Below are 27,615 nucleotides of genomic sequence, written 5' to 3'. Positions count from 1 at the left end.
ACCCCATAAATATGTATATTTTTCAAGTAAAAATAAAATTATAAAAACAAAAATATTTTTCAGCCTTATGATTATCTGACCTCAAGTATCATAAATATTAACACTTTCCCAACCAAAGTGTATTTTCATTATTCACCATGAGATTTCTGAGAAAGGATGTATTTGATACAGAAATGCATTCCCTGGTTAAATGGCTTATTGGAAAATAAAAAAGAATTCTAGTGTTCCCAATTACTAGTCTTGCTCTAGGAATAACACCAACCTGTTTAGTCACTAATATTTACGGAAAACCTAGTAATCCAGGATATAAAGAATAGGTTTTATGAATCCTTCTTTCAAGTAGCATAAGCTTAAAACGGGGACAAGGTATCTGAGACCTCCATGTTAAAAGGGACAGAACAGTCTCTTTCAATAATTACTCATGGACCACACTAATATTGTATAACATTTATAGTTGGGAAATATACCTTATATACACATGGTACTTGGTAGCTTATTTTCAAGGATGGTTTAAGTCTGAGTTCTCCTATGATTAAAATCTATTCATTTATACAAACAACATATACTAATTGCCTATTCAATAATAAGTAAAACAGAATGCAGTTCTGGAATATGTTTAGACAGAGCTAAATGAATTCATTAGCATTTTGGTGGAGTTACTGAGGATGGAACCAGTCACAGATGTTTGCTCTGCAAAGTGGTTCATCAATTGTTCTTTCTGATTTGGTTTTCTTCCCCACCTTATCTTGCTAGCATTCCAATCAGAAGCACACTGTTTCTGGGGACCTCTCCTGGGAAATCATTCTAGGACAGATGGAATGTGGACATGATACAATGCTTCTCACTTGTTCTGTGCAGTTACAGTATGATTACTTCCTCTGATATTTGGATGCTAATTTCCTTGTCAGATTTCCCAGTGTCCCCTCATCATTCTCTCCCAAATGCGCCATTCCAGCGAGGAAACAGACTTTTGTCCTTAACCACATTTCTGAGAACACGTTTTCTTTTTCTGTCCAAATATGTATTTTAGTAAATTGTGGTGCTACCTGTGTCACATACTAGTTTTACATCTACTTTTGGCAATTCATTATGTACTTCTAGTAATGTCTCATGTTACTTTATTGAACTGTTGTTTGTTTCTTTTATTATTTGATAACTCATGGGACAATTATTACAAATTCCCTAAAGACTATGAGCATTCCTTCCTTCTACCTTGACTCTATTAAGCTACAGCAGAAAGTGGTTCTCAAATTTGACTGAATTCACTGAACTCTAACGGAATGGTTTTGTGTTCCATTTGATCAATTTCACTTGCAATACTGCCTAGTTACCCTGGACTGGGATAGATGTACAATCATTTGAAAGGTAGTTGAACTTTTAGAATTTGACTTAGTGCAAATCTCAAGCTTTTTAGTCTATTTAGTACACATTTATATACATTGATTAGCTGTTTCTTCTTTTAATCTGTAGTTATGCTAACAGCTCGGCATTCAGCCTTCCTTTCATGTCATTTATTCACTTCAGTTTTATTAAATGTTTACAAATCATTTCAGTTTAAACTACAAACCTGCAATTCTTTTTAAATTTTTGCAGTGACAGCATTTTCTTTTGCCAATATTTGAAATGCAGTTTTCTTGATCAGTTTTATTTTGAGTGTGCAATTTGCAATTACCTCCTGGAAAAAGCAACATGCTAATGAATTTCAGATGCGGTGTGAATTACTTATTTGTACATTCATGTAAAATCAAACACATTGGGAAAATTTTTGTTTACTCTTTGGTTTCAAAGAATAAAATTGTGCCAGCAATTCAACACGTGCAAAGGCAATCCTTACAAAAGGGGCAACTTGTTGATTTCAGGGAATATAGCTTGAGACTTCCTGCTGGATAAATAAATAATGAGCCAGTACCAGTACACTTTCCTGAAGTTACCCGGGCTTGCAATTCTACTCTAATCTCCTTCTTCTTGCTTCAATGGGGAGGAGGAAATTCATTCCACAGATTAAGTGTTAACTAGTCTTAAAAAGAATCTCCTCGTCTTTGATGGGAAGTAAATTTCTGATAAAGTTTAAATTGAAAGAAGATGCTTATGTGAATATTCCTCAAATATCTGATATTCACAGAGTCTAAATGGAAAGAGATGGTTAGCTGTGCATCTGATATTGAAAGGATCTTATATCACTTTGGTGACTGAAGTATACTTTACAGTCAAAGTCAGAGTCAATCTCCTTCTCTTTTGTGGTTCTACACAAACCAAACCGCTACAGCATTGCCTCATCTCACAAGTTTGTGCCATGAACTTAAGGAGGAGCCCTATAGAAGATATAGGTATCACTTAGCATCAGTCATTGCCATAGCCAGAATAAAAATTAGAGTCTCACCTACTGACAATTTAAGAATAGTTATATGATTGCATATTTGTAGGTTTTATAGAGATGTGTATCCTGTTTTCTTGTTAATATGTCCTTTTTTCCTTTAGATTGCATACGTCATGTCCTTGGTTCAGGGATACAGTCTTAATCAGGACTCATGGCCACCCATGTTTAGGAATTGGAGTACTGGCGATGACAGTAAGAAGAGTGAGAAAAGTAAAATAGAAATACTAACTTACCCTAGAGGCAGAATGTATATTTTTGATGTTTTCTTTTCACTGCTTCCCATAGCCCATGTGAAGTATTCTGACCCTGCCCTCTGATTTATATAGCAGAAGTTAAGATTAAGTTAAGGCATTGGTTCTCAGACTTGAGGAGGCATCAATATTATGGGATTGTTAAAACAATATATAGTTATATGTTATATAACTATATGTAGTTATATTGTTATAACAATATATTTAATTGTCTTATTATAACAATATATGTTACATAATATATTGTTAAAACAGTATAATCCCAGAACCAGATTGCTGGTCCTGGCCCCAGAGTTTCTGATTCAGTCAGTCTGGGGTGGGACCTGGGAAATATGCATTTCTAATAAGTTACCTGATGATGCTTGATGCATCTGGTCTAGGGACTACACTTTGAGAATCATTGAATTAGGGAGGTGTGTAGCACAGTCCTGCTGCAGGAGAGTGATCATACTGACCTCTTCTATCCTTCCACCTCTAACGGTTGTCATTCAATTTTTATGAAGCAATTTTAAGAACACTTTCTGACTGTGTATGAATCAGATACCTATAAATACTGCTCACAAATGCGTATTAAAAATGACATAAATTGACTAGAAATTTAATGGCTGCAGCATATTGAAGAGTAAATTATGAAACAATGCTAGATTTTTTTTAGGAGTAAATCAATTACTTCTATACACTGCATCGGCTTATTTGAAAAATAATTGTCTCCCCTGTAAACTCAACTCTTATCCATTTATATAACTTAAGAGAATTTTCAGGTACTTGAGATAATTAACAACTAAAAACAATGAAGAACTGTAAGCAGGCTAAATGCCCATTTTTCTTACTTGCTTAAAGTACTTTTTTTTAAGGTTAACATCATAATTTACTCAATTATAGTCTTCCTTTTGCAAAATATCTATTTTCTGAGATCACAGGTCTTCACTGGGCTGTATAATTATATGGAAGAAAAATTAGGCATTTCCTCACAAAACTAACCCATGCAGCCAGCGACCCTAATGACATTAATGAGAATCAACAAAAGGGCAGTGTTTGAAAGCTGTTTGGTAATGACAATGCCAGGTATCTAAGCCACTTGGTTACACTATGATTTTCTAATTCTCTTCTGGATATAAGATCACTTAAGTTTAAAATGAAAGAAGTCAAAGAAAGATATCCCTAGCATCTGAGAAGCTGTACATGTTACTTCAAGTTCCTCTTTGCAAAGGTAGATGTACAGATAAGAACTTCTTCCTTTTTCAAAAGAGTAGTTTAGTTACCCTTATGTTTATAAAGAAATATGTAGAATATAAATGGATGATGCCGAAGACTATAGAGGTTTTTAAATTTGAACCCTATGTACACTGTAATTTGTTCCTTTAGACTTTACAGGAGGCAAATATGTATTTTTTAGTGTTCTAGTCACTCCTGTATCACATGTAATAATGACAAAATAAAACGATTGAAAATATAGCTGAAAGTTGGAAAAAATAAAAATTTTAGCAAACTGAAAAATGTATAGGTGAAACATAGTATTTAATTTGGCTGTGTGGTGACATTTTTTCTAGGTGGGAATGTGAAAAGATTGCTAGCTTTCCGATGGTATGACACATATGACACATAACTAAGTGTGCAGGTTCTAATGTCCAGGCATCCTACACATAAAACATCTAAAACAATGTAGAAACTTGCTCATTGGCACACTGGCAAATGGGATCCCGACAACTGCAAAGAAAGACTCTGTCCAACTACTTAAAAATCAATGCAGTTTGTCTTTTGAAAGTACAAAACAAATTGTAAAAATAGTCTCACTGGACAAGCAATGCCTCAACCTGAAAAAATGGCTCTAACATTAGGACTTCTTCACTCTTCTCTGTGAGGTGCAGGCGATTTGGCTATGTGGGTATGCTAGGGGCTCAACCATCCTATTTGCCTGGGACAAAGGCATTTCCAGGAACATGGAGCTTTTGGTTTTGAAACTGGACAGTCCTGGTAGACAGAGATGGTGGAAACCCTAGGGTATGTTTTTTTCATATTTCTCAATGATACTTTATACAATATAAGCCAGGTACTGTACTCGATTTGGTTTTACAATCAACTTTATTGGGCATTCGTACTGAGTTCATTTCTCGATGGCACAGTTTCTTTACCAAGTTAGTAGTCATGCCTGTAAGTCCTGACAGGGTTTAGTAGTGGCTTAATTACCAGCTATGCAAAATGCCCTGTGTTTTAATTTTTTAAAGTTCAATTAAACAAACAAGTTTCTTCAATTAGGGCAATCAATGCTTTCTCTTTCTTGTCAGTTCCCAAATGACTTTTTTTTTTTTAATACAGGAATGGAAGTCTTAGAAAGTTATATATGATTTTAAAAAATCCTTTCTCAACTTCATCTAGTGATTTCTAACTCCATCTCCTTTAGAAAGATTATATAGAGACTATTGGCAGGTACAGTGGCTCAGGCCTGTAACCCCAGCACTTTGGGAGGCTGAGGTGGGCACATCACCTGAGGTCAGGAGCTTGAGACCAGCCTGGCCAACATGGTGAAACCCCATCTCTACTAAAAATACAAAAATTAGCAGGGTGTGGTGGTGCGTGCCTGTAGTCACACCTACTCGGGAGGCTGAGGCACAAGAATTGCTTAAACCCAGACGGCGGAAGTTGCAGTGAGCCAAGATAGCACCTCTGCACTCCAGCCTGGGTGACAGCGTGAGACTCTGTCTCAAAAAAAAAGGAGAAAGAGACTATGCAATAAAGGTGTAGAAAACTAAAGTGAGCCATCAACAGATTATAATACATTCCCCATTCATTCAACTTCTTTTTGGTGTAGATGAGTATCTGTTGTCTTTGAGGCAGATGCTATCTAATGGAACCAATTAATTTCGAAAACTCTATCTATACATGGCCCCAGGTATGTAACACTGAAATGATCTTCATTTTATAGATGCCAGGAATAATGTCAGTCATGCGAAACTCCCAGCGTTACTGGCTCCCACAGCATGATCCTCATTTAGCAAAAAATTACCTGAAAAAAACCTGCTCACTGTGGCCTGATCTTTGAATGTTATGTTGCATTTCAAACTCCTTGTTTTTGTACAAAACTGAAAACACCCCCAAAAATACATGAAGGGGAATAAACATATCATGTTTTCATTAAACAGTTAAATGGACAGCTATTTAAAGGATATATTTATAAAATAGTGTACATTTAAAATATCTAGTGTATTATTTAAATTATTTAGAAGCCATGTGTGACTGGTATAGTGCATTCAAAGGCACAATTGATTTGAAGACTGAAACACAGTACAGATTTCAGTTCTTACATTTAAAATGTCCTGAGTTTTAGGTTATATAATGATAAACTATACCTGCTAAAAAATATACATAGAAAAAAGAAATAATTTTTATGCAAATAAGACTCATCTGTAAGATTCATTTATTCTATCCAGTAGACCATAGGAAAAGTGTCTGGATTACTGGGCATAAATATGCAACATTTAACAGGGAGTGGAGATCTTTATTAAAACAGAAGACTCTTCAAACTCCATGATGATGTCAATAATATAGGTCCTTAGAGCACATTATTGTTCTAAACAGAGGTCCCCATACTTCCACATTGGTTATAAAATATTATTTTGTGCTGCTGGCCTGGAATGAGAATGTCATACATCTGCAGGCAATTAGAAGAAGCTGGACTGCATGTTTGATTAGCTCAATAAGAAACGGGCACAAGTGTGACTCGACTTATGTTAGTCAAATTCCCTAGACAGATTATCCTGTTGTTATCATATGAAATAACCCCCTTTTATCAACAATTAAGTAAATCCACATTTATGGGCACTTTGCAAAATTGTGAGGTGGGAAGAAATCCAACTTAAGCCCTAAGCCTTCCAAAAAACTTTTAACCCTGCTTTCAATGGTATAGACACCAATCCCAAATTTTAGAAACTGGCTGAATTACACAGATCAATTTGGGTTGGAAATAACCTGTGTGCACACAGTCAACAGGTATGTATTTAGCATATTCCATAAGCAAGGCACTTAATAGTCTGCTTATAACTAAAAAAAATTCCCAAAGAAGAAAGAACTATAAATGTTTTACTATGTGAAATGTAACTTACTTTGTTAGGTAGTCTAAATATTTTCGAGAAAAGTTAAATAGGATTTTATTTTCATTAATCACAGTACAGTGTCTACCGTAACCAATACATGTTGTAAGTCTTGAATATATTTTATTCTAGGACCTCTTCATTTAGTTCTGGGCATTGTTCTTGAATTCAACCATAAATGTCAATGACGGTCTACAAACTACTTTGGGAAATGACTCATTCATTTATCTGTTTTTTTTTTCTCCCAAGTACCATTAAAGTATACATCTAAAGTATTCAAAATAATTCAGTATATAAAAGTTGATATACTTAAGAATTTTTCAGCAAAATTTTTTGATTTTGGGAAAAATACTACCAAACTTTCCAGTCTAGTTATATAACTAAATAACACAATTAAAAGTTGGTCTATCTTAAATAAACTCAAGATTTTTTTTATCAGTATTAACCCAAATACATGTATAAGAATAACCTCATCATTTTATCTCCTTGACATAATTCTTAAATTCAATATCAGAATATCAAGCAGATGCTGAAGCATTCATCATCAATACTGGAATTCTGACTCATGACAGTAACACAAAACAGATGCTAATACGATGCACCCTCTGAAAAGTGACACCATCACAACATGGGTTAGGTCTTGATGTGGGGTACTTAAAGCTTACAAACAAAATATGAAATAAATAAGAGTCAGAGCATGACAAGTTTCCTTACTTCATTTTTTTTTTTTTGAGACAGAGTCTCACTCTGTTGCCCAGGCTGGAGTGCAGTAGCATGATCTCGGCTCACTGCAACCTTCACCTCCCAGGTTCAAGCAATTCTCCTGCTTCAGCCTCTCTAGTATCTGAGACTACAGGCATGTGCCACCATTCATAGAGAATTTTTGTATTTTTAGTAGAGATGGGGTTTCGCCATGTTGGCCAGGCTGGTCTTGAACTCCCGACCTCAGGTGATCCGCCCGCCTCATCTTCCCAAAGTGCTGGGATTACAGGCGTGAGCCACCGTGCCCAGCCCCTTGCTTCATTTTTAAGCCATTTAAACTCGAGTGTCTTTTACACAGAAGATAAAACTAAACACGGGTGAATAAGGGGCAGCATCCCAGGGCACAAGAAAATGCATCTTTCATTTAATGTAGCAGCTCAGTGGTCTCTATTGAAACCGTTGGTGTTAATGGAGGAAGGTGCTCTCTTCCTTACACATGACCAGTTAGAAAGTAAGAACTCCTGGACCCTTTCCATTGGCCCACGTATGCCATACACGTATGTGGTGGTGACATGGAGTTCTGCACTATGGGGTCTACCTAATCAGCCTCTGGCAGGGAGAAAGGAGTCTGGAGGCTCCTATGGCCCCATTTCAGTAACACAGTCTCCACACCAGGCTGCTCTGAAATGGTTTGCTAAGAAGAAAGGGAAACAATCTCATAGCACAGTTCAGTTAGCTAATATCCTACATGTCTTCAAAGCCCCAGATTCTTATCACTTTGCTAATATGAGCCTACAGCTGTTTCTAGAATACACAGTGATGTGTATGCTCTGTGAAAATAAACAGAAAACCCTAGGCAGATGATGCCATGGTGCAAGTGACATAAGTGAAACATAGTCAAATGAGAGCTTAAAAGAGATATAAACGTGAGTGGGGGAGAATCCCTCTAAGGTAATGAGAAGCAGGAGCCCCATTTCTTTATTCCTGAATGAGGAAAATAAGTCTGTGGCAAGTTCGATGAAAAGAAACTTGAGAAACCAAAGGGGTACATCTGTAGAGTAGCTTGACAGCATAATTTCAAATTCCCAGTGAATAACCTGACGGTGACTTTTGCCAGCTGTGACTTTGGCACCTGCCTTCCTGGGTTGGAAGGTCAGCTCTGCACTTAGCACCTGTGTGACCTCTGGTTCTCAAACTTGGCCGCACATGAGGAACTGAAAAAAAAGCCGATACCTGGAACCCACCTCAGAGACTGTGATTTAACTGGGCTGGGGTGTAGCTTGGCCATCAAGAAGTTTTAAAGGTTCCCAAGTGACTCTAAATATGGGCAGCTAGGGTTGGGAACCACTGATGAACTTTCTAAGCCACAGTTTCCCATTTGTAAAGCAATGATGACACCTACAGCAACTACCCTTTAGGAATATTGTGATGATTAAACATAATGCAGACAAAGCACTTAGCATGATGTCTGGCACGCGAGAAGTCCTTAATAAATTATCATCATCCTCACCACGAGGTGCACTTGGGCAAAAGCTTTCAATGGTTAGGAAAATAAGTTATTCCTACCTTGGCACACGTTGTGTTCACTTTGCTCGTAGCCTGCTGCACACTGGATACGGTGGGAAGGGTTGGAGGGAATGCGCTGAGGGTCAGCTGGGTTCCGCCGGATGACAAAGTTATTTCGGCCAGTCTGCATTTCAGGGCCTGCGACTGCAGCAGCACTGGCCACAAAACCACCCCCGGGCAACACTCCACTGGTTGCCATGCTGCTGGCAGCTACAACCCCGGTGGTTGCCCCTGAGGTTCCTTCTGCTGGTTGTGTTTCCTGCTGAGGCTGTTCATTATTGACAATAATCTGGGCTGTTTTCGGAAGGCAGAGGTATCCTCCATAGTGGTTGACGCACTTCATTCCACCTTTACAAGCGTCTGGGACAATGTCACATTCATCAATATCTGTGGTCAGTAATAAAATAAGTCAGGAATCTTCTAAGAGGGAAAAATCAAACATGTAAATATAATGCTCATGCCTTTTTGGTATAACACAGACAGGACAGGAAGAGTGACACAAGAGATGGAGACAGAAGGCAATGACCACATGGAAGTCTTTGAAGCTGGCTCACCTTTGCATTGCTGTCTCACAGGATCCCACTCATATCCGTCAGTGCATTGCTGTGAAGAAAACATCAAAGGTGGGGCCAGGAGACAGTTAATTGGTGTGTCCATTCCCTAAGAAATCACTCTAAAAGCTTCATTCTTATGGCAACAATCCTTGTGCTAAAGTCCTAGATATATGATGAGATGGGTGGTTTAACATTCTATCGCTTTTTTTTCAAAAGACAAGTCTGTGCATTGGACAGCTTCGGGGGTCCATTCTCAACCATCAGCTGCCTAAACTCTTCTGTTCTTTTTGGTACAGTTGCCCAGTACCATCTTTTTTTCTGTTTTGAGACTAATCTTCTCCAACTTCTCTGACTGCTCTTTATTAATTTGCCTTTTTTCCCACATTGTAAATGTTAAAAAAAAAAAAAGACCAAATTCTCTCTCTTTCCTCGCCCTCTCCCCCGCCCCTGCCCCCAACCAGCCCTGGACTCTTCTCTCTCTAAATCCTCTTACAGCATTCAAGCACCTCCATCTCACACCCTGACCTGCTCTCTAGCTTCAGCTCCTAAGGAACAGAGGTGTTCCTCCTAGCAGTTCCCAGCTTCAATCTCCTCTGTAGTTCACCCACTGAACAAACAGCCTATGGATCACCTTCTGAAACCAGGCAGTTTTAGGGCCTGGGGATGCAAAGATGATGCAGACTTTGTCCCTGTCCTCAAGCAGCTCAAAGACCAGAAGAGGAGACAGATAGGTAGACAAGTTGCAGCAAAATGGCAGGTGCCTTCTACAAGTGTATGCAGGAAGGAGTGATGGACTCTGCCCGGGGGCATGGGTGAGCATGGCAGGGCAGAAGGGAAGACTTGACAGAGGAGGTGACAGTAAATCAGGCTTTACAGGATGAGCAGGATTTTTCCAGGTGAATGTGGGAATTCTAGGAAGAGAGGCTATTGTGACAAAGGCATAAAATTTTTGAAAAGGGAAGGAGCTGCAAGGAGTTCTGGGTAGGTGGAGGATGAGGTTACAGAGGTAGGCAGGGCCAAAACAAGAAAGCCTTTCTTTAGGAATGGAAGCCTGAATTCTACCCTGAAGGTCAGTGAATCTCAAGCTTTATTGTGTCTAAGGATCATTCAGAGTGCTTGTTAAAATGAAGATTCCTGGGCCCACCCAAAGGATTTGATTCTGTAGGTCTGGGTAGGGGGCCTGGAATCTAAATTCTTAGCAAGTATCCCAGGCGATTCCCATACAGGTTGTCTAGGAACTACTTCTTGAGAAATGTTGCTACAGGCGATAAGAGGCCTCTGAAGAATTTTTAAGCTCAGGAAACAATCTGATCAGACGCTCATTTGAGAAAGTCACTGTAAGGAAGAAGCCTAAGGAAGGATTGAGCAAAAGTGGAGTAAACAAACAAATAAACTTAAATTCTTTTAATATAACTGAGAGCTGCTTATGTACACAATGGATGCTTGACAAGGAAATAGCTGAATGGAAGCCCAGAGATCCATTTAGATATTTTACTGATGTCTGAAACTTACTGGAGCGAGAACTAAATTCACTTTGTCTCTCAGACTAATTTTTTTCTTGTTTCCCAAACAGTGTTCAAGGTACCACTACCTTATTCGAAACCCAGGATTCCAACTTTAACATCAGTGCTGAATGCTCCACTTATTTTCCTTCCATCTCTGCTGACTTTGTGTCCATTTCTACCATGTCTACCAAGAAAGGCTTTTGCTGGCCCATGAGTAGGCAAGGCCCCGCATCTCTACATGCTGCATACAGACCCCATGATCTTTCTTGTGCTCTTGGTTATGTTGCTCCTCTCTCTGAGACCTCACAGTGACCTGCAGATCTCTCATCATCACCATCTCTGGGTTCTTCCCACTACCCAGTTCCAGCTGATCTGACGTTTATCACCGCCTGGATTGGTCTCAGGTGCTTTCAGCTCTAGCTTTTGATTATGCCACTCTCTGACTCAGGTGCCTCTTCAGCCTTTCTAGATCAATCCAGCCAAGGTCATCACTTCCTTCAAGAACCAGCACAGAGTTCTGTCTCCTCTAATATGCCGGCACCAACATTAATCACCTTGCTTTTCTATTTCCTTGGCAATTTGTATAATCTGTATAATAGTATCATTTGTCCTTGCTTAGGAACTTTGTAGTTTTCAACACTGTCTTCCCAGGCTAAATTCTCCAAGAGGAGACTGAATTTTCTTAGTAAACAAATAAATTCTTTTAATAGTGATGAGAATTGCTTATGCAGATAGTTGTTGAGTAAACAGCTGAATCTTTAATATGGAAGAGGACTATGAGGCTATTATGTGGATACGAGCCCATTCTTCTGAAAAGTATCTTTCAAGCCGGGCAAAAATGGCAGTTCACTTGAATAATTTGTATGGTAAATAGAGAAGACTTGCAATTTGTTTTAGGTATTTACTTCTAGACATTTAATGTCAGTGTACTATTAAGTAAGCCTAGACTGAGTTTAGCTTCACCACTTGGCTATGTAGCCCTAAGCAAGTTAGACACTCTCTCTGATCTTCAGTTCTACCATTAGTAGAAGGAAGATGATGCCACTTACCTTACACATTGCCGCAAGGATCAAAGGAGATCGTGTCTCCACAGCGGGATACTCAGAAATAGTTATTATCTTGTCCTTTAACCATGAATTATTAGGCATACAAAATTTAAAGGAGAATAGGCCCAATCTTAGCACAAAAGGGTATCATATCTGGAAAATTTGTTACAATAATAATGAACCCTAGTTAGTGGTCTTAAAACTATCATGTTTAAGCCACAGGGAACCTTCTCTGGTAAAAATGAGGAAGATTTAGGTGATTAGCAAAGGGAAGGGCATAGAAGATAAGCAACTGGAAAAGAAGTAAAATCTTTTATGAGATGATTATAAAAGTGGGTAGTGAATTTAATTTTAGCTCCCTGAGAAGGCAGTAAGTTTAGTCTGAATAACAAAACATTTTCATTTTAAGATAAACAGCACATGCCTTCATTTTTCTTGCTTAATTTGTCTTCAGCAGAGGAAGCAACTGCATTTAACATGAAGTTAACAAAATATTTGTATTAAGCTATTTTATTTATAGTAGATCTGAACAACAGAAAGGAACATTTGCCAGATGAATACTAACATTCTAGGGATAATGTGGTACCAAAAAGTGAGATAATGTTTATTATCAGTAATTGACATTAGTTCATTTTTAAGAGTTTTCTTTTCAAAAATTTTTCACATTCTTTCGAGTAGGATTACTTAATTTTAAACTGGGAGCAGTAGAAAAATGTGTTTTTCATATTCCAATCCAGGACAAATGTCATTTGCCTAACACTGATTAAAGACAAGAAAACACAGAACAGAGGTGCAAACAGACTCACCAGAAGTGAAGTCAGTACTGTCCTTCTCTGTTCTCACCACAACTATTTGTAGCAGTGGGAGGGGTCAGGTGATCTTTTTAATATTTTATTAAACATTGGTTACACCTATGCAACTAACTAATCAAATATTACTTGGAAATATCAGAGACGCTAATTAGAAAATGCAAAACGGAGTTGCACACATTACATTTTAAAACCACTTTAGCCAATATGCATCCTGGTAACACATAAACTGTTGTCTGCCTTTATTTATTAGAATTATCAAGTTATACAAAAAGAATGAATATATAGCCTTTATAAATTCAATAAAGGCCACTTACTTGAGAATGTATGTCATGTACACAAAGAAGGCCATGTGTCTTTATGGTGTTTAACGTTCTTACTTGACTTGAGTCTAATTCTGCACGTATTGGTTTTATCTGCATGTGGTAGGAATCCAGGTTTTCCAGTTCCTTACACCCATTAATTTGTTGAATGTTTTGGAAACATGTAACTTTCTTTGGTTTTAGTTTTTGAACGGATCCCATTTTTAGCCTTGCACAAATGATTACATGTTGGTTCCTATCTTAGGTGGTGAGCCCAATGAACTTTTGAAAGGATCAAGGGGGCAATTTACAACGAATCTTAGATATGAAGCATGAATGAAGTGTTGTTTAATTTATCACCCTCAGCAGAGTATAGCCCAAATACACTGGCAGGGGTGTGTAAAGTCTTTTTTTTGTCACAGAATCCCGCTGAACCGTACTTATTTCAAATTCCATCACCCCTTACCGTGTACGTGATGGTTTCTTCGGTGTCCTGTGACTTGACCAGCGCCAGAGTCAGCATAGTTAGGAAAAGGGCTTTCAACATTGTGAATCTCAAAGAAAATACAGGACAAACTGATGTTTAGTATCTGCTGCGGGGAAAGTAACAAAACTTTAGCAGTGAGCACAAGCGAGGAAAGGAGGGTGGGAGAGGCTGAGGCTCCACCATACTCAACTTCCAATCTGCTTTCTCATCTCCCCTCCCCCTCCTGAACCTTCTCGGTAGCCAACGAACGAGGCAGCAAAGACGTAAAAACTGCTGTAGAATTGCATTTCACGTTACTCCATCCTGCTACGCTGTTTACATACAAAAGACATTCAGCGTGCATTTTATACTGCACCTACAAAGCAGGCTGCAGAAAGAGGGGGTCGAAAGGAAAAAACAGTAATCCATTTCAAAGGGGACGGTGCATTTTCTGCCCCCCAGTCCCACACCCCCGGGGATGGAGGTGGGGCTGCAAAACTCTGTTCTCTAGAACGTTAAGGCTTTCCCAGTATACTCACCTTGAGCTAGCAGAGTTCCTTGCACAGCACAGCAAAAATACCTGTGAGCCAATATGAATTGCCTTGGCCTCAAGCTTTTTATTTTTTAAACAAAATAACAAAACAAAACTCGGAGAGCAATCTTCCAGTTCTAGTAGAATACTAGACCTTCTCACATGTCTCAGAGCTTCTCACATCCCCCAGCACAAACTCTCAAAGTGGCATTTCCACGCCTTTCTCTGCGCACAGCTTTGTTTAAAAGTCCCAGGTTGTGAGGAGGGGCAGCCCAAAGCGACTGATTCTCTTTTGTCTTATCAGTCTCTGGGTCCCCGACACGCTACCTTCGGTTTCAGGCTGCCTAGGACCAGAACCAGGGATCGCACCGCAGCCCGTGGTACCAGTTTCGGGCGGGCGGCCTGGCCCGGCAGGGAGATGAGGTCCCCTTTCTTAACAGCAAGCTAACGCGGCGGTCCCCTGGAGCTGCTCAGCGTCCCAGCTTCTAACCAGCTCCTATGGAATCCAGGTGCGGCTTAAATCTCGCACGCTGGTCCCCTAAACTTTCAAAACCACGTTTATGGGCAAAGCCCTGCCGGCTGGTTGTCGGCGCGCACACACATGCCCATCCCAACAGATGTCACCCGAGTACTCGCACTTGCTGACAGATCGCATTCCGAGGCTGCACACCTCCACCTCCCTCTCTGCCCGAGACACCCTGCACAGTCCAGGGCAGTTCTCGGGTACTGAGCACCCCTCAGCTCACCCCACCTCACTTACTCTCCCGCGCGCGGCCCAGTGAGTACTGGGCTCGCTCGGGGCGACCCCCCGTTGGGGGCTCCTACCTGCGCGGCCGCGCTGCGCTCCGGGCCCGGGCAGCGAGGGGAGTGCGCAGGGGAGGGCAGCCCCGTGGGTCTGATCTGGCGAAGTCTGGTAGCGGCCGCGGCGGCAGGAGGAGGAGGAGAAAGGGAGGGAAAGGGGGAGGGCTAAGGGGGGCGGAGGAGAGAGCTGAGGGAGGCGCAAGCGCTGAGCCCAGCGTTGCGAGCCCGGCGGTAGAGCGCGCAGCGCAGCGAGGTCCGCGCCCCCTGCTCCAAGGGCCTTCTTTGCCACCCCCGCCTGCCCTCCCTTGCCAGCTCCTCGTTTCCCAGACTCGCGGGGACCCCAGGCCAGAGAGGACACGTTGACATGTGATGTCCTGGATGTGCTTCAGCCTTGGGGATGCTCCCACTCTCTAGTGCGTTTTCTTCTTCTCTCAGGAGGGGAACACAGCATCTCCCTCAGAGACCAGAGGGTTCTAGAAATTGCTGTTACTTTTTTTCCCAATAAGTGAATGCTAGGAGAGTAAATTAACCCCATTCATAGAACTGTTTCCTTTACCTTTTCTTTCAGATTTTTTTTTTGAGGAGGTGTCTGCTTCCACAAATGGAGAAAAATGAGAATTCATCCATTCAACAAATATTTGCCACCTACTGTGTGCTTAGTGTTGGGGATAGGCCAAATAGAACTTGCACTAACAAAATTGTGAGGTGGGGTTTGTTTTATGGTCTCTCAAACCTCCCTTTATGATAACAAGTGTTGGCAAGAATGGAGAAAAGGGAACGCTTGTACGCTGTTGGTGGAATGTAAATTAGTACAAACATGATGGAAAATTGTATGGAGGTTTCTCAAAAAACTGAAAGTAGAATTATCATATGATCCAGCAATCTCATTTCTGGGTATTTACTGGGAAGATTTGAAATCAGTGTGTTGAAGAGACGTCTGTACTTTCATGTTTATTGCAGCACTATTCACAATTGCCAAGATATGGAATCAACCTAAGTGTCCATCAAGGGATAAATGGATAAAGAAAATGTGGCATATATGCATGTGTGTATACATATATAATATATATTATATATATATAAACGCATATATATAAAATATGTACACACATATATATTTTAGATATATATGCGTTTTTAAGGCTAAATAGTATTCCATTGTGTGTGTGTGTGTGTGCGCGCGTGCATGTGTATATGAGCCCATTCTTCTGAAAAGTATCTTTCAAGCCAGGCAAAAATGGCAGTTCACATGAATAATTTGTATGGTAAATAGAGAAGACTTACAGTTTGTTTTAGGTATTTACTCCTAGACATTTAATGTTAGTGTACTATCAAGTAAGCCTAGACTGAGTTTAGCTTCACCACTTGGCTATGTAGCCCTAAGCAAGTTAGACACTCTCTTTGATCTTCAGTTCTACGATTAATAGAAGGAAGATGATGCCACTTACCTTACACATTGCTGCAAGGATCAAAGGAGATCGTGTCTCCACAGCGGGGTACTCAAAAATAGTTATTATCTTGTCCTTTAACCATGAATTATTAGGCATACAACGTTTAAAAGAGAATAGTATTCCATTTTGTGTGTCTGTGTGTGTGTGTGGAATACTATTTAGTCTTAAAAAAGAAATTCTGTCATTTGTGACACCATGGATGGAAGTGGAAAACGTTATGCCCAGTGAAATAAGCCAAATATAGAAACACAAATACCACATGTTCTCAAGTATCTGAAAGTAACTTAAAACAATTGAACTCATAGAAGCAGAGAGTAGAATGGTGGTTACCAGAGGCTAGGGTTGCAGGGAATGGAGAGATAACAGTCAAAGAGTGTAAGCCTCAATTAGATAGGATGAATAAGGGCTGGGTGCAGTGGCTCATGCCTGTAATCCCAGCACTTTGGGCAGCCAAGGTGGGCAGATCACCTGAGGTCAGGAGTTCAAGACCAGCCTGGCCAACATGGAGAAACCCCATTTCTACTAAAAATACAAAAATTAGGCACGTGCCTGTAATCCCAGCTACTCGGGAGGCTGAGGCAGGATGATCACTTGAACCCCGGGAGGCAGAGGTTGCAGTGAGCTGAGATCACCCCTCTGAGTGACAGAGTGAGACTCCATCTAAAAAAAAAAGATAAGAAAAGTTTGATTTTTTTAAAGCTCAATTGCACGGTGTCGTGAATAAAGCTGATAATTGAGTACTGTATATTTCATTATCACTAAGAGAGTAAATTTCAAATGTTCTCATCACAAAAAATGTCAAATATTTGAGGTGATGGATATGTTAATTAGCTTGGTTTAATTATTACACATTGTATTAAAAAATCATAACACCTTGTATCCTATTAATATATACAACTATAATTTGTCAATATATAATAAAAAGTCTCCCTTTTTATGGGTTTCTTTTTTCATCTATAGCTTCTCTTTTCTTCACTTATTGACTTAGTGAAATCTCCAATACTGCTCAAAGTTGGGCATTTCACTTTCACCTTTCATACTCAGTGGAATTTCAGGAATCTGGAGAGAAAAATCTTTTTTTCTGTTTTTATCAAATCATACCACACAAATTGCAGTTACCTCTGAAGGCTCCAACTCTAAAGTCATAGTAATAGCTTGCTTCCAAGGCAGCTGTCTTCTAAGAAGCAAATGGCCAAATACAATTTCATGAATGAGAAAACTTACAAACTGAAGGGGTTAAAACTTTGACTCTGTCCTTGAGCAGGAGGCAGAGCTCAGGAGGAGAGGAAAAGCTCCTTTCCTTTCCTGCTGACCCAAGGTGGGAGGGTGGTAGCGACTGCAGGAGAGGGAGGTTATCAGGTGGAAGCTGCTCTCTTTATCTCTGGGGTATCCAGTGTGGGTTACCTAGACATTGCCAGTTTGGTAGCAAGCCACACAGTATTGGACAAGATCAGAGGGGAGGTGTACAACCCTCCCTAAACCTTACTTGAGTATACACGGTTTTGGTAATTGTATCAAATATTTTTTGCTATCAAAATTCTAGTGTTTCCCCCAAGTCATTAATGACCTCCAGATTTTTTTAAATGGATCTTTACTTTTTGTACAGTAAGAAGATCTGTGCACATGGTTTTTCCTGTTTCTCTTAAACTCTTTCTACCTGTTCCCAGCCACTTTTCCAGAAAAATGGGGTGAAAACTCTCAAATTTATATCTCCAGCCTGGAACTGTTCCTATATATCCAGCTGCCAACTTGCTATCTTCATTTGGACATCTAACGGATGTTTCAAACTGAACGCAACTGCTGTTATCATCCCCCAACCTACTCCACTCACCTTCACCATCTCAGTTAAAGCAATTTCATCTTTCTATTCGCTCAGATTCAGGACCATGGAGTCATCCTTGATTTCTCTTTTCCTGAGATATCCTGCATTCTATCCTTCAGGAAATTCTGTTGGCTTCACCTTCATGATATATCCAGAATGGAACCACTTCTCATCACCTCTTTTGCAATCACTCTGGTCTAAGCCACCACCATTTTCCACCTGTATTATTGCAACATCCTCCTAATTGGTCTCCTTGTTTACAACCTTGTTCCCCTGCAGCCTTTTTGCAGTGGGAGTTCATATGAATGGAATCATAGAGTAAATACTCTTTCGGGTCTGACTTCCTTCACTCAGCATGTTGCTTGAGATGCATCCTTGTTATTAGTTGTATGAGAAACACATTCCTTTTTATTGCTGAGTAGTATTCCATTGTGTGTATATACCCTGATTTGTTTGTTTACATCTTAATAGATACTTGGATTGTTTATGAATAAATCTGTTACGGACATTCACTTCTAAGTCTTTGTTGGGATATGTTTTCTTTTAGATAAACGCTTAGGAGTGAAATTGCTGTCATATGGTAGGGGTATGTTTAACAGTATAAGAAAGTGTCAAACTGTTTTATAAAGTGAGTGTGTTCTTTTATGTTCTTACCAGGAATATGTGAGATTCAATTTGCCTGAAATCCTTGCCAACTTCTGGTATTGTCAGTAATTTACAATGTTAGCCATTCTGGTGGGTGTGTAAGTGGTATTTCACTGTGGTTTTATTTTACATTTCTCTGATGTCCAGTGATGTTGAATTTTGCTTTTCGTATGCTTATTGTCCATCAATATATTTTATTTCAAATTTGTGTTCATTTCTTTATTTTTTGGTCTTATTAGTTGTAAGAGTTTTTAAAAACAGGCTTCCTGCAAGTCCTCTTCAGATTTACATTTTTTGAACATTCTTTCTAGTCTTTGTCTTGTCTTTCCAATTTGTTAATGCTGTCTCTTGAGAGCAAACATTTTAAATTTTGATAATTTTTTTTTTTTTTTTTTTTGAGACGGAGTCTCGCTCTGTCACCCAGGCTGGAGTGCAGTGGCACTATCTTGGCTCACTGCAACCTCCGCCTCCCGGGCTCAAGCAATTCTTCTGCCTCAGCCTCCTGAGTAGCTGGGAATACAGGCGCACACCACCACACCTGGCTAATTTTTGTATTTTTAGTGGAGACAGGATTTCACCATGTTGGGCAGGATGGTCTCGATCTCCTGACCTTGTGATCCACCTGCCTCGGCATCCCAAAGTGCTGGGATTACAGGTGGGAGCCACTGCACCCTGCCGGATGATTTATTTAATGGAGTCCAACTTTATGGATTCAAACTGGATGCATGGATTGAGCAGAATGCAAGTGGAAATTGCAGTAAATTCACCTTCCTAAAATTGCTCTGAGCTCAGAGGAATCTGAGATTTTAAAGATTTGGGCTGGGCACGGTGGTTCACACTTGTAATCCCAGCATTTTGGGAGGCTGAGGCAGGTGGTTCACTTAAGGCCAGGAGTTCAAAACCAGCCTGGTCAACACAGCAAAACCCCATGTCTACTAACAATACAAAAATTAGCTGGGCATGGTGGTGCGCGCCTGTAATTCCAGCTACTCAGGAGGTTGCAGTGAGCCAAGATCACGCCACTGCACTCCAGCCTGGGTGATGGAGCAAGACTATTTAAAAAAAAAAAAAAAAAAAAAAAGGAAGATTTGAAGATGTATGTGGTGACAAAGTCATAATTTTAGAAGAGATTCACAGATGTTGATGATCACACACTGAGCACTATGATCTATGTCTCTGTATCCTTTGGAATGTGTGTCTGAATCAAACATGTACTGTCAGTGTGGCTGAGTCTTAAGAGTGCTTAATCAAAGTGTAGAATAACTGTTCAACAGGGACCCACAGTGGGCATCCCTGGCATGCTAGAGACCAAGATATGAATCACAGAATTAGCCCACAGTTTCTGGCCATGTATCCAAACCAGGCAACATTTGGGTCCACTTGATTTGTGAAAGTATATTCTCCTAGGAAACTGCTGAAGGAGAAGCCAAGGCTGGAACCAGAATTGATGGAAAAAACCCTCTCCTTCTTACAGAAAGAATTCATTTAAAAACACTAGTATTCTTACTGAATTGATAAAAATGGATCATTCACTACTGATAGCCCTGTAATGGACTCTTGCAAGAATAATGTTGATTAAATTATTTATTTTCTTGGACTACTTTCTTATTGATGCATAAAAATTCAGTATTTTTGAATAGCAGAATTTACATTATCCATGAAAATATTCCCATGATGAATACACATTTGGATTTCTGATATACTTTATATTACTGAAACAAGTCTTTGAAAGAGATGGTCTTTAATTTTTTTCTAGGGCTAAAATTCTTTGTTTCTATGTTGTCTTTTTGTCAATGATTTGGAGTTTGCATCAGGCCAAGAGAAGACATGAACTTAGGCAAGCCTTCAACAGATGCTAAGTCTGTTCTTTAAAAAATCCACATTACACATAAGCAATTTTAAATTTGTACATAGAAGATAATGTGTAGTTATTAAATTGATTGCTAAAATATGCCCCAAACATTCACTCATGTGACTGGTGGCCTGCGCATTAGAAGAGGACTCATTGAAATATATGGAGGTTGGATTGCAGCTTTGGCCTCAAAGAATATTGGCAAATTTGCATTTACGCAACATTAATTTGCCTCAAGTATGTCACTGGTGAGTTCTTTGTTTTAGTGAGTGCCAGATGTATTCTTCTTCAGAATATATTTGGTGAAACTCTCTTTCTGAATGCCAAACGGACATGAGAAAACTTTCAGTCATCTGGAGCTTGTAAATTGTTCTAAAATTTTTGGAATTTTATTGAAGGCTTGATTTCATCATAAAGCAGAGAATACCTTGGAAGAATAAAAAGCAAATCAATCAGAAATGATTGGAACCAGTAATTAGAATTTCCTTGGAGAGAAAAATGTATGATGTAAATCCACTGCCTTGCAAAAAAGATTGCTTTCTAACAAGTTATCAGATCTTACAGAGCAACTTCAGATGCGAACACAGATGTGAAGCTGTTTTTTTTTTAATTGTTGTTTTCAGCTACAAGTTCCCCACTCTCTCCTTTCAAACTTAGATATCCGGAAACTTCATTTGGCTAATCAAGGCTGATGGGGTTTCAGGATGATTGTATTATGGAGCATGAAATTAGAAATAATACCCATGAAAATTAGTAATTTTATTTCAATATGTAATTTGAAGAACTGGATCATCACTCCACTTTTGTCAATTTGGAACATTTTCATAATATTTTGTTGATTTTTAGAATTTTCTTTGTTCTACTTTCCAACTTTATTTTACCTTACTTGAATTATTTTTTCCTTCACTTAGTGGATGAAAAGTACAGAAATGCTCTTCATCTGTCTTTTTGTGAACAGTTAATCTTATATCTTGATGCTGATTACAGATAACAAAACAGATTTTAAAATATCTTTGAAAATATTTAAATTAATTTTTAGAGAACAATGGTTTAAACAAAATCATAGATATTTTGTATTTGCCGACATTTAGAATTAAAAAATATATAGCATTAATAAGACTGATTTGTTACTTTTTTTCTCTTAGTAAGTCATATCCTATACCAGTGGAACTGCTGAGACCAAAGCCTAAAAATGCAATGGATGTTATTATTTTCTCTCTGCTCTTCAAGGAACTTTAAAGCATAAATTATTTTGATAAACTAGCATTAACTTCTAACTTCTCTCACTGTAGAATGTGGAAAGGCTTAAAAAATAACCCACAAACTTTTCTGCTTGAAATTTATAATATGCTGCTAGCAGATAATTTATAAAAAATGGCATATTTGACTTTTGTTGTTGACTAAATAGGGCAAATGTAGAAACTCTATTCAAGGTAAGAGTTTAAAAGTTTATATATCCACAGAGAGATATTGCAAGAAAATTGCTTGGATTTAAGTGTGTGTGTGTGTGTGTGTGTTTTGTAAAGAACTCTGTTCAAGAAGATGCTTCAATTATAGTTAATTTTTAAAAGGGCCAAGAGTTATAAAACACTTGAATTTGTTCAATTCATTTGGAAAAACGCTGGGATCAGAAAGAACTTTTCAATCTGATTTTAAAATTGGTGAATTTCATTTTATGATTAAAAAGAAAAAGAACAAAAAGGAGATCTTGGCAGCCATTTTCTGCAACTCCCTCATGAAATTTAAAGCTTAGATGACTTATCCAAGTTAACACTAGTAAGTGGCAGAACCAAGAGTAGGACCACAAGTCTTAACTCCTCATTTTTGGAGCATTCCACTTCCCCACTTCCCTGCCCTATCTCTTTATTTACAGCCTCCTTTGTTGATTTGACATAATTAATCTTCATTATCATCATCCATCCATCCATCCAACTCACATTTGACTGAGGAATGTTTCCAGCCCTTAGGGAGCTGTTGGGTGGAGTAGACATGAATGAAATGGATGTTATCTCTCTCTTCTGCTAGGCTGTGATCTTTTGGAAGGCAGGGACTATGTTTGTCTACCTCCTTAGCAGCCCATATTACAGTATATTCTCGACAAAGCTTTGTGCAGAATGCACTTTGCCTTGGGAAATTTCTCCACCTGACCCTGTACTATGAATCCTGTTGTCTGTTTTGATTTCTGTCCCATTGCTTCCTACTAGGAGTCTTCTTCTCCTCTTATACCCCCTCTGTAAGACAATTCACTTGGCCAGCCTGGCTTTAATTCTGGCATCTCTCCTAGAGATGACATTTTACATTATTGTCGCTCAATTCTCTGCTCTGCAGACCTTGGGCTAGTGACCCTTATGTCTGCCCCTGCTGCAAACTTCCAGGACATTGGCCCCAGCCCTTACTAATGCCCAAGCCTCACCTGTCTGGGAGCTGAAATTGATAGTCTTATCTTTGTATTGCTGAGCAAAAGCATATGACCTGCCACTTGGTGGATACTCCACAAATGTTTGTGAAAATAAATCGTAAAGATACTTCATGGTGTCTTATTTGTCGTCATCCTCCTCATTTTTTTTAATTGAACGTTTAGCTAGGAGAGACCATATTACATACCATGTGTGATATAAAATGACTTATGGTTCAATTGGTCACACTCAGATTCATAAATAAAACTTAATCTGAGTCTTAAAATTCCAGACAGTTGGTTTAAATATCTGGAAAATTGTAGGAATAACTGTTTTTATTTCCTCCTCTGTGTATTGTGAAGACTTAGTTGAATATACATTTATGCTATATTAAGGAGTTATTTTCTCTCTAAGGAATTATGTAAATCAGTGAAGAAGATGAGGTTATACTAAACATACATGGTAAATTTCTATCACTTAGTCTTCTTTCAAACACTTCCAGAAATCCTGGGCTAGAGCTAATTAATAACTAATAACTACCAAATTAAAAATAATGTTTGAATAAGCTATATTTTAGACAAAATAGTACTTCTTTTTCTTCTGAAGTATATTAAGCAAGTATAACAATAGGCTTAAAAATGACCACCTTAATTAAAAGTTTATTTTCCATGACTTGCCAACATTTAAAAATGAACTTATGTTTCTAAACATTCTGTAGCTTTCTTCTTCCTATTGACTCATTAGCAATATTTGTTTTTTCCTGATTATAGAAGTAGCAAATGCTCAATGTAGACATTTTATAAAACATACAAAAGTATAAAGCTGTAAATTAAAATCATCCATAATAAAAATGGCTTAATACTATTAACCATTGTTAACATTGTTGTATTTTTTCCAGACTTTCTATGTGTTTCCATTGGCTTTCTCCTTCTCTCTCTCTCTCCATACTTATTCTATATATATATGTGACTTTTTCACATGGGCACCAAAGTGGCGTTGCATTAGACGTCACTATTTACATAGTCAATAGCAGAAACACCTTCTTGAACCTAGAGGCTCATAAGCACCTTTCCTTAAGAACCATTGTGTGATGCTTTGGCCAGGGGAACAAATCCGGGTGATGATACTGCACTCAGTTCATGGTGCTACCTTCTTTTCCTCCTCCCCAACAGCTGTGTCTGTTATTGAATTAAGTGTGGGTTTTCCCGAAGAGGTTTCCAAGTCTCTCAATGCAAATCACTTTGCAGCAGGCCCACACCACTGGTTCAATTCAAACTCATATGTCTGAATTATAATGGAAAACATGGTATAACTATTTCTATCAAATTATACTTGAGTCTGCAAAGTGACCTATTAGTTGGTGATAAAAAATAGGATTTTGAACTTTTATCACAGAGTGAAGAGCTTTTGAATATTTGTGAATTTTAGACTTCTGTTTAGATTATCTTTGAGAAATTTTGCTGTTCTGGCTATATGCTGGCTCTTACTTGCTGTGCCTAATCACTACATCTTCCTTCTTTTCATAGCATCGTCTATGTGTCTTTCCTTCCTAACATCTTTTATCCCCTCATTAATTTTTCTACTAGCTGTTGAGGAATGCCAGATTTCTGGGGTTTTTGTTTGTTTGTTTGTTTTGAGACGGTGTCTCGCTCTGTCTCCCAGGCTGGAGTGCAGTGGCTCGATCCTGGCTCACTGCAACATCCACCTCCTGGGTTCAAGCAATTCTCCTGCCTCAGCCTCCCAGGTAGCTGGGATTACAGGCCCATGCCACCATGCCCAGCTAATTTTTATACATTTTTAGTAGAGACGGGGTTTCACCATGTTGGACAGACTGGTCTCGACCTCCTGACCTTGTGATCCACCTGCCTCAGGCTCCCAAAGTGCTGGGATTACAGGCGTGAGCCACTGCACCCGGCCTAAATGCCAGATTTCTTAAACCAACATCATTGCATCTACATGGGATAAGTAACAACTGGGTCACAGAAAATAAGGCTACCTTTGTTCCTTTTTTCTTCTTTCTCTAAAAATAACCTTGAAACTAGAGTTGAACAACTTAATAATTAGTTTAAGTGAAATAAAACATCTCATAGTTGTGTAAAGGGAGCTGGTTTTCTGTCTCCTATATTTCAGCCTGAGGATCATTTTTCAGACCCCTCTTATTCCAATGTTCTCATATTTATCAAAGGCCTAGCAACATTAAACGGGCACTAGATCTTTAATTCTTTGTCCTCCTATGCCATTAGTATTCTTTTTACGATTTGACTTCAGAGCTGAAGGCTCTAATACCACTCCTCCATTGTATCGAATTTCTGAAACATAGGCAGACAGACAGGCACATACCCACTCACATTTAATAGCAGAGCTGTGTCAGGAATCCCGTTTTCTTGCTTCTTATCTCATATAATATTCATCCCTCCCTTCATTCTTGAGGGCTTTTTGAGTATCTCCATTGCTCCAGGCCCTCAGCTGAGTGTGAGGGATACAAAGAAGACCCAGTCTCTGGAAGGGGAGATGGACAATGCTTAATTCTATTTGAGGAGTCAAAGGCTAGTAGAGCAAGTGATGCTTGATGTGGAGTTTCTCTCACTTAGTCTTCTTTCAAACATGTTCATAAATAGATTTCACAGGAAGATAGGGTTTTACCACACAAACCCTCTAGGGTTGGATGTTTTAGAAAGAGGAAACAGCATGTGCAAAAGCACAACGACATTGTAACATTCTTATGGGAACCATGAACACTTGGGTTTTGTTTCAATATAGGTGCAAGGTAGAGGGGGATGGTGGAAGATGAAGTTGAAGATCCAGGAAAGGGTGAACTAGTGGGTCCTGAGGAATGGCTTGGACTTTGTGGTTGATGGGCACCATTAAAGAGTTTAGAAAGGGTATTGATAACTCAGACTTAAATGTTATAAATATTACATTGCTGGTAGAGGGAGTGGTGGGTGAATTCTTGAGAAGAGGTGTGAAGTTAGAGGCAGTTGGAAACCTATCTGAAATTTTCAGGTGATGGATGGAGAGAAGATGTCAGAGCTGGGGTATGTTAAGGAAGCAGTCTGTTCAGGACATGAAGATAGTGAGAGGAAGAAAGTTCAGATGACTGTTGGGTTTCTTTCTCAGGAGAACAGGTGGACGGTGGTGTTATTAGCCACTAGACTAGAGGAAGAACCAGATAAGAAAAAGAGTTGGGAATGAAAGAGAAAGAGAGAAAAGCCGTTGAAGTCTCATGAGCACTGAGGACTGTTTATTCTCCCAGTTGGAAATGGGTCTAAAATACTGGCTTTAAGACACATAGGTTGCGTGCGGTGGTTCACAACTGTAATTCCAGCACTTTGGGAGGCTGAGGTGGGAGGATTACTTGAACTCAGGAGTTTGAGATCAGCCTGGGTAACATAGTGAGATTCTGTCTCTATAAAAAATAAAAATAAAAATATCCCAGCATGATGGTGTGTATCTGTAGTCCCAGCTACTAGGGAGGCTGAAGCAGGAGAATTGCTTGAGCCCTGGATGTCAAGGCTGCAGTGAGCCATGACTGCACCACTGTACTCCAGCTTGGATGAGAGAGTGACACCCTGTCTCAAAAAAAAAAAAGACACATAATATACATTTGAAAGATAGTTATCCAGCCCTGAGGAACTGTTTATAATAACAGAGTAAAATGATAAAGGCACACTATTGGACTAAGAGTCAAGAGATTGTTTGATTTTTGCAGTAATAAGCTGCTGTCAGATATTCATTACATCTAAATCTAAACTCCGTGAATGCAAGGGCTGTTTCTGTCCTGTCTACTTCTGTGTCATTGCCATGAAATAGGTTCTCAACAAAAATTTATTGGATGAATTATTGCATGACTAGTTAGGTTTGTCTACTTAGCTAAGAAGCTGTGGTTTCATTGAAGAATCTCACAGAATGCACAACACAAGGGTATTGTCAATAAAACTGCTTCCTTTATCCCATTCCCTTGTTAATTAACTTCAATAAATGCTTATCATCTTCCTTTTGTGACTCCAGTTTGGTACCATTTTCTTTGAAATATTGAAAAACCTGAAGAGACTGCTTGCTTAATGCTTAATGGATCTTGGAAGTGTGGTAGTGTTAATTTGTACATGTTTTAGTCTTTCCAATTAGATTTTTTGTTTTTTAGTTGGAGTTTCACTCTTGTTGCCCAGGCTGGAGTGCAGTGGCGCAATCTTGGCTCACTGCAACCTCCGCCTCCCCGGTTCATGTGATTCTCCTGCCTCAGCCTCCCAAGTAGCTAGGACTACAGGCACCAGCCACCATGCCTGGCTAACTTTTGAATTTTTAGTAGGGATGGGGTTTCAGCATGTTGGTCATCCTGGTCTTGAACTCCTGACCTCAGGTGACTCGTCCACCTCAGCCTCCCAAAGTACTGGGATTACAGGTGTGGGCCACCATGCCCGGCCTAGTCTTTCCAATTAGATTTCTTAAAGTA

General features: G+C 39.2%; 1 protein-coding gene across 4 annotated transcripts in view; it reads right to left on the bottom strand.

Annotated features, from left to right (window-relative positions):
* EFEMP1 (EGF containing fibulin extracellular matrix protein 1) overlaps nt 1-15,448 on the bottom strand; it is a 57,600-nt gene extending 42,152 nt beyond the window's left edge. Inside the window, exons 1-5 of one of the 4 annotated variants that reach the window (XM_004029265.5) lie at nt 15,024-15,432; nt 14,206-14,246; nt 13,667-13,754; nt 9,539-9,587; nt 8,985-9,371 (exon numbers count right to left, since the gene is read on the bottom strand). In XM_004029265.5, coding sequence (XP_004029314.1) covers nt 8,985-9,371; nt 9,539-9,587; nt 13,667-13,747 — 517 coding nt within the window. In that variant the 5' untranslated portion in view covers nt 13,748-13,754; nt 14,206-14,246; nt 15,024-15,432. Of the gene's footprint in view, nt 1-8,984; nt 9,372-9,538; nt 9,588-13,666; nt 13,755-14,205; nt 14,247-14,958 lie in introns of all 4 variants that reach the window. The other 3 variants (XM_063696170.1, XM_004029264.5, XM_063696171.1) reach the window with 3 other exon arrangements.
* Between the last annotated feature and the right edge of the window lie 12,167 nt (nt 15,449-27,615).

This window comes from Gorilla gorilla, chromosome 12 (assembly GCF_029281585.2).
Source record: "Gorilla gorilla gorilla isolate KB3781 chromosome 12, NHGRI_mGorGor1-v2.1_pri, whole genome shotgun sequence".
NCBI lineage: Eukaryota > Metazoa > Chordata > Mammalia > Primates > Hominidae > Gorilla > Gorilla gorilla.
The sequence above is the reverse complement of the archived record's forward strand: the minus strand, read 5'-3'. Positions and strand labels throughout refer to the sequence as shown.